The sequence below is a fragment of the Abramis brama genome, assembly GCF_963993115.1.
Source record: "Abramis brama genome assembly, chromosome: 6".
In the NCBI taxonomy this organism is placed as follows: Eukaryota; Metazoa; Chordata; class Actinopteri; order Cypriniformes; family Leuciscidae; genus Abramis; species Abramis brama.
In genome coordinates, this window is record NC_139968.1 from 42684492 (window position 1) to 42690758 (window position 6267).

General features: G+C 36.7%; 1 protein-coding gene across 4 annotated transcripts; it reads left to right on the forward strand.

Moving 5' to 3' along the window:
* Positions 1-1377: 1377 nt before the first annotated feature.
* LOC311084261 (uncharacterized protein) lies at positions 1378-6267 on the forward strand. Of its 4 annotated transcripts, none has more exons than XR_014606477.1 (5): positions 1378-1549; positions 2875-3195; positions 3396-3698; positions 4744-5294; positions 5795-5901. XR_014606477.1 is itself a non-coding variant. In XM_084116181.1 (5 exons), exons 1-5 carry the CDS (start codon positions 1387-1389, stop codon positions 6047-6049), a joined length of 951 nt encoding a protein of 316 aa, XP_083972307.1. In that variant the 5' UTR covers positions 1378-1386; the 3' UTR covers positions 6050-6267. The 4 variants fall into 4 exon arrangements, 3 of the variants coding, with proteins under 3 accessions (XP_083972307.1, XP_083972309.1, XP_083972308.1); XM_084116181.1 differs by lacking the exon at positions 4744-5294 and adding an exon at positions 6033-6267 and having other exon boundaries at positions 5795-5941; XM_084116183.1 differs by lacking the exon at positions 5795-5901 and having other exon boundaries at positions 4744-4810; positions 5102-5776.

Genomic DNA, 6267 nt, shown 5'->3' on the forward strand with positions numbered 1-6267 from the left:
GTTCTGACGCTCAGTTTGAACTTCAGCAGATCATCTTGATCATGGCTGTGTCCGAAATCCAAAACCCTTTTCCCTTAAATATGGCACTATTTGACAGTACGATCTACATTTTAGGACATCCTCAGATCTCAGTCATATGATAAAAAGGCATCGGGCGAAACGTCCTCAGATGAAAGCGTAGAAGTTTAGAAGTTAGCTAAATAACACATTGCAACTATAGCTAGCTTGTATGTTGGCAAACTACAGTGAAGTTAAAGCAATCTTTTGAGCTGGACTGTGTTTTTATAAGCACAACGCTGCATTGTGTTCAGAGGTTACCAGTGAAACAGCTTTATTTCTGCTGATCCATAAGCGCCATCTACTGTCAGAGAGTCCATTACATTTCCATTCGGCCCGTCACTGTTTTTCTGCAGACCAATGTGAAAAACGTCATGTTTGGCTCGAGGTCATGGTGGTTGGACCTTAGGTTGAAATTACTCCGAACCATCCCTTTAATATATAAATCTATATAGAAGTAATGCATTGAATAGGCCTAATACGTTTTTTTAGGTGTATTGAGTTTATGAAAGAGTGTAGACCTGTAACTACTGTGTACAAATAGAATCACAATGCTGAAACTTTGTTATATAAGTTTATAAAAGAAACATTGAGAGTACACGCTTTCACTGCATGATATAGCCTATTATAATATAGTTAGAATGACCTCTAAAGTCAAGATATGAGGATAAAATATTTTTGACTTTTCATATATTTTTATGCTTATGTCACAAGCCCAAGTTAAGCAATATCACATGAGCGAGTGTTGTTTTCCTGAACATTGGCACGATTGCAAATGTGATATTGAATTTATCAATAGTTTTGTCACTCTGAGGTTCAAGAGTCTCTCCATGTTTTATTACATTTATTATGTCCAGCGCCTCCTGGAGGAAATCCAACTCTATGTATATTTGATCAATTTCAGCAGAGCGCCACCTAGTGGCTCACCCTGAACTGACATGTTATCAGGAGTTGTTTGCTCAGTCTCTTCTGTCACTGACTCGACTAGTTCTGTCTGATTGGTTTTGCTGTTCAGCTGGAGGGTCGTTTGCTTTCTCACTAAATAATTTCTTCACAAACATGGTATTACTCTTATATCATGAACATAATTTCTTTTTGGACAATAGTTTATGGATCTTGGTCTTTTCTTGTCCTATCAGATCTTGGTCCTCCACCTCAAGCTGTGAATCTCTAGCCCTGTGATGGTGAAGCCAACTTCTGTGTTTCTCTGGCCTCAACCACAGCATGAACCCTTTCAGCGGTCGGTCAATCCCCTTTTCAGAAAGAAACATTCCCATTAACACTAGCTTGTTCACATTGTATTATGTTGAGTGTCAGTTATTTTAGCTGATGGTAGAGTTTCACTTCACTTTACTACAGAGCAGCTTCACATCAGCGCGTCTGTTTATCACTGAACCAGTTTTGAAGAGTTTGTCTTTTCATATTTGTGGACTGAAACCGATGAAGATGTTTCTCCCTGTTTTGCTCTGTTTGTGTTTCTGGCGTCTGGATGGTGAGTTTAAATGTGTTTTTATGGCTTCAGTTGTTTCTGTTCTGATATCATGTGGTTAAAAAAATATTCACTGTTATTCTCATATAGAAGTAATTAATCTGTTGACATTTTTAATTTTTTTTATTAAAAGTTTAAATTCAGGTTTATACTCAGTTATTAGGGATTGATTTCATTAAATAAAATATTTCTGTCAGGAGGGACCACTATCATCAAATACGATAGAGCATTAGCATATAGTTTGGATTGGCGGTATGGTTCTGTTCTGGGCGAGAACTCCCTGCGCATCCGTGCAGCCGATAGCATGGATAAGAGCAGCAATAACCCCACTTAGAGTAAACAGAACAGAAGCAGCCTTTAGCCAATTGAACTTCATACAAGTTGAACTTCACGTATCTTTGATATCAGAACATGAGGACGTGATTTCATCAGAGATCTCTACAGCCTGTCAAGGTACAACTGTAGAAACCACTCAGATGCTCCCTCCAGTTTACCGGAGTATGTCAATTTACCATTATTAGCCTTTATTCCCCTTAATTCTGGGTAAATTTAATTATCCTTAATTCTGATTATGTTCAAGATGGACACATTTCTAGCATAGCTCTCCTCTGAGAAAACCAAGCGATCAGGTGTTTTCAATCTCATTTGAAATGAGCAGTGTTGGGTAACGCATTACAAGTAACATACACAACGCAATCAAATTACTTTGTTGATGTTATGAGTTAAGTTATGCATTATAAGTAATGTGCATTATGTAATCAGATGTAAACATGCATTACGTAAACAATTACTTTTTATATGGAGTAGCATACAGTATGAAATTAAAACCCTTTAATTTAAACCAGCTTATGTGAATAGCCTTTATTTACAGCAGTTCTTTTGTGTTTGTTTTATGTTTGTTCTGAGAATAAACATGACTTTGTTTTCCTCACTGGAATTAGGCTACACAACTTGTAATTTTCTAAAACAACATTTGGACGCAATAAATACTACATAATGGCATTTCTATGCGTTTGTCGTGTGTAAAGTCTGTCAGTCATCATTAGAGCGCCACCCTCAGGCGGAATAACACAAGGACATTAGAATTCTGCCAAAAGTGTGTTTCTGATGTGTTCATCGATTTGGATATAAAGCTTACAAAGTGTTTATCATAAACTAAGACCCGGAATCTGCCCTACCTAAATTTACAGCCAGGAGCCGCTACTGGTTTGTGCTGTTGCAAAATATTATTAATTTCACAGTTAAATGATTAAATGTATTTTAGTGAAGCTTCATTAAAACATCAAGTGATTTTAAAGCTTTAATCTGTGAAAAACTCTGTTCTTCAGGAGTGTTTGGAGTTAATGGTGTTTGGCTAGTGTCAGTGAAAGAGGGAGATTCAATCACTCTAAACTCTGACACTGAAATGAAGGATGATGATCTGATTCAGTGGAAGTTTGGATATAGCATCACTTTAATAGCTGAGATCAATAAACGGTCCGACAGAATCACAGTATATGATGATGTTCTTGATGGGAGATTCAGAGACAGACTGAAGCTGGACAATCAAACTGGATCTCTGACCATCACAAACACCACAATGAAACATGCTGGATATTATAAAATACTGACCAACAGTGCAAGAAAGAGTTTCGATCTCACAGTCTCTGGTGAGTTAAACATTTATTTCACCGGTTTTATGTTTTAATCAGTACAGAAATACAATTATTATTCCAAACTCCATTTTGCTTTTGTTGTTTGATGATATTCACTTCCAATTTAAACTTCAAACTATTTATTTTAGTAAAACATAAAAAAAAAAAAAAAAAAAACCTGTTTCTGTTTGTTCTGTGTGTGTTTTGTGAGACAGTATTGAAGGAAATATCAGTAAATAAGGGAGATTGTGTCACTCTACACAATGATCTTACTGAAATGAAGGATGACGATCGGATTCAGTGGAGTTTTGAATATGGACCTGTAATAGCAGAAATCAATAAATGGACCGACAGAATCACTGTATATGATGATGTTCTTGATGGGAGATTCAGAGACAGACTGAAGCTGGACAATCAAACTGGATCTCTGACCATCACAAACACCACAACCACAGACTCTGGAGTTTATGAACTTGACATCAACTATATGAAGATGATTTTCATTCTCACTTTCTACAGTGAGTTAAATTTCATTTCTCTTTCAATTCGGTTCACCTCGGCATTGCATTTTCTTATGGAAAACCCCTTCCTCCAAGTACTAAAACCCGATAAGTTCAGAATACTCACATTTTGAACGTGCAGACGGCTTTAGCATATCAATATTATTCTGTGAAGCAGGGGAGTCTCAAGACGTTAACATTATTGCCCTGCTTTGACGTTAAAATTACACTCTAAGCAATGACTCTAAAATAGCATTCAAAATGTGCAATCAAAAGCACTGGGGAAGCACAGCTTTACTGTTCTGCGTAAAAACAGCGTTTGCCAATGATTGAAACATGTTTTCATCATGATATTCAAACAATCAAAAAGCATATAAGAAATGTTCACAGATGTTTGAATTACTTACAAGTTGTTCCATTAAGTTTGCTCCGGTCGCTTGCGAGTGTTCGCCAATGTTGAATGGATTCTTCTGATAACATTGGTTAGAGTAACTGTGACGTAGTAGCCCACTGTTCAGCTTTACAGTGTATTTAATCACAGCGGTAACACCCGAAATATGGACGGGCTTCCCACACTGTATAAGGTGGAGCTTGAACTTCATTCACTCAGAAACTTTTCCTTCAGTCAACCTTCTGCAAGAAGCCTATCATCAAGCAAGACTTATGTAATGAGATATGGTTGGGGCACTACAAGTCCCATCAGCCCTAGCGCTATATAAGGAAGTAGCGAGGTTTGTTTGCGCTCTCGCTTCCTGCTTTTGACTGACTTGTGGATGAATGGATGTCACGGCACATCTAAAACTTCAACTGATGGTAGGTAGAGAGATTGGTTTGCTCTCTCGTGTCCTCTTTGTTGCATTGATTGAGTCATGTGTGAATAATGTCGCGGCAGATTGATCACCTCAGAAGAAGAGTAGCAGACGAGCAGTTATGTTAAATGCTGGTGCAGCGTTATTAAGAGCTGAATATATGATACACACCGTGAAGGAGGTAGTAGTTTTATAATTTTATGAAATTGTTTTTAGGATTATGTTTTAATGATTTTATTTTCTTTTGTTTTTAGTGTTTTGGCCGGATTATTGCCTGACTGATTGTTGCCTGAGTTTCCGTCAAAATAACGGATGTTAGAGGTATTGTTTAATTCGAAGGGAACTTTTGAATGTTTTATTTTATTGATGTGTTTTTTATGTTGTAAATAATTCTTTGTTGTAATTAACTGTGTTTCCCCTTACAGGGATGCACGGTTACCGTTTACTTTAGATTTAATTTTCTTTGGTTTATTTATTGTTTTTTTGTTGGATGTTGGACCATAATTGTATAAGGAAAATCTAGACCATAAAAGGATGGTTTTATGGTGCTGACTGGTTTGTTCTACTTGCATTACCCACTGTTAATTAATTTGTTTTTCTTTCTTTTTGTAGATTTCTTTTCAAACCAACAATGGCTTCTGGGTTATCCTCACTGTGTGGATGGCGGTGGTGAGGTGGCTGGGATCGTGTGGTGGTTTGGTCACTTTATTTGTGTTTCTTTCTTTTTTCTAGGTTTGCAGTGTGATTGCTGTGAGCGTTGTTGTGGTGAGAGCATTTTGAATGCCACTCTGTCTTCACGATATAGGTAACCCGTGGCTATCTGTTGGTTGATTTTGTTTTTGTTTTGTTTCTTTTTTTATTTATTATTATTTCCTTTGTGGGTATTTGCATTGACGATCTGTTACACCTTTTTAATATGCTGAATTATTTGAATAAAAATGTGCCTGTTTATTAAAGCTGTACTACCGCCTTGCGCCTGATTATTTACCCCATGTGGGTCATTATGTTACACTTATAATGATCCACACGCTGCAGTGGACAACGTCTTCTCGTCCCTTGCTGTGTTCTGGGGAGCCTTAAGGATGAGGATAAGGACGGCCTTTCACAATTGCTGGGCATGAGACGTGACAAGTCAAGTCACCTTATCATGATTAATTAGTTAAAAATACTAATTAGCATTATATTTTACATCAGTAGCATCTAGGTTTATGTTTAACTTTCTATATCAAGTTGTTTAAATGCTTTACTTTTGATATTAAAGTTTATTGACTGAGCTGATCTCAGTTTGATGTGTTTATTCCTCAGACTCTGAGAACAACTGTTGTGGTCCTACTGAAGCTGTGATCCGATTGGTCCTCTCTGCTCTGGTGGGTGTGGCTACTGTCATTATTGTGGTTTATGAGATCAGATCCAGAAGAGCTGAAAAAGATCAAGCACAAATTCAAACATCAGGTACCTAATTGATGTAATTTCTCACAAACCAATTTTTCATATATATTTGTGAGTTTTAATAATTTATGCCTTTTATGTTTATCTTTTTCAGAAAGTATTGAAATCTAAAGCAGAACACTGAACTTCAAGTGTGTTCTTGTTCCTCTAGTGTTTTTGTCATAAATACTGATGATTATTTGTGCTTGTGCTCTCTCTTTCAGTGTCAGATTTAAAAAAATTCCAATTTGAAAGGCTTTTTTGTTTATATTTCTCTACAAGACACAGATATCAATTTACTACGACTGCTGTATATTTACTCTGTTTGCTTGCCTTTAGCAATAAAGCTT

Coding starts and splice junctions, on each gene's coding strand:
- LOC311084261 (XM_084116181.1), top strand. CDS start 1,387: ATGGTAGAGTTTCACTTCACTTTACTACAGAGCAGCTTCACATCAGCG. Junction 3,196..3,395: donor TTTCGATCTCACAGTCTCTG/GTGAGTTAAACA, acceptor TTTGTGAGACAG/TATTGAAGGAAATATCAGTA. Junction 3,699..5,794: donor TTTCATTCTCACTTTCTACA/GTGAGTTAAATT, acceptor TTTATTCCTCAG/ACTCTGAGAACAACTGTTGT.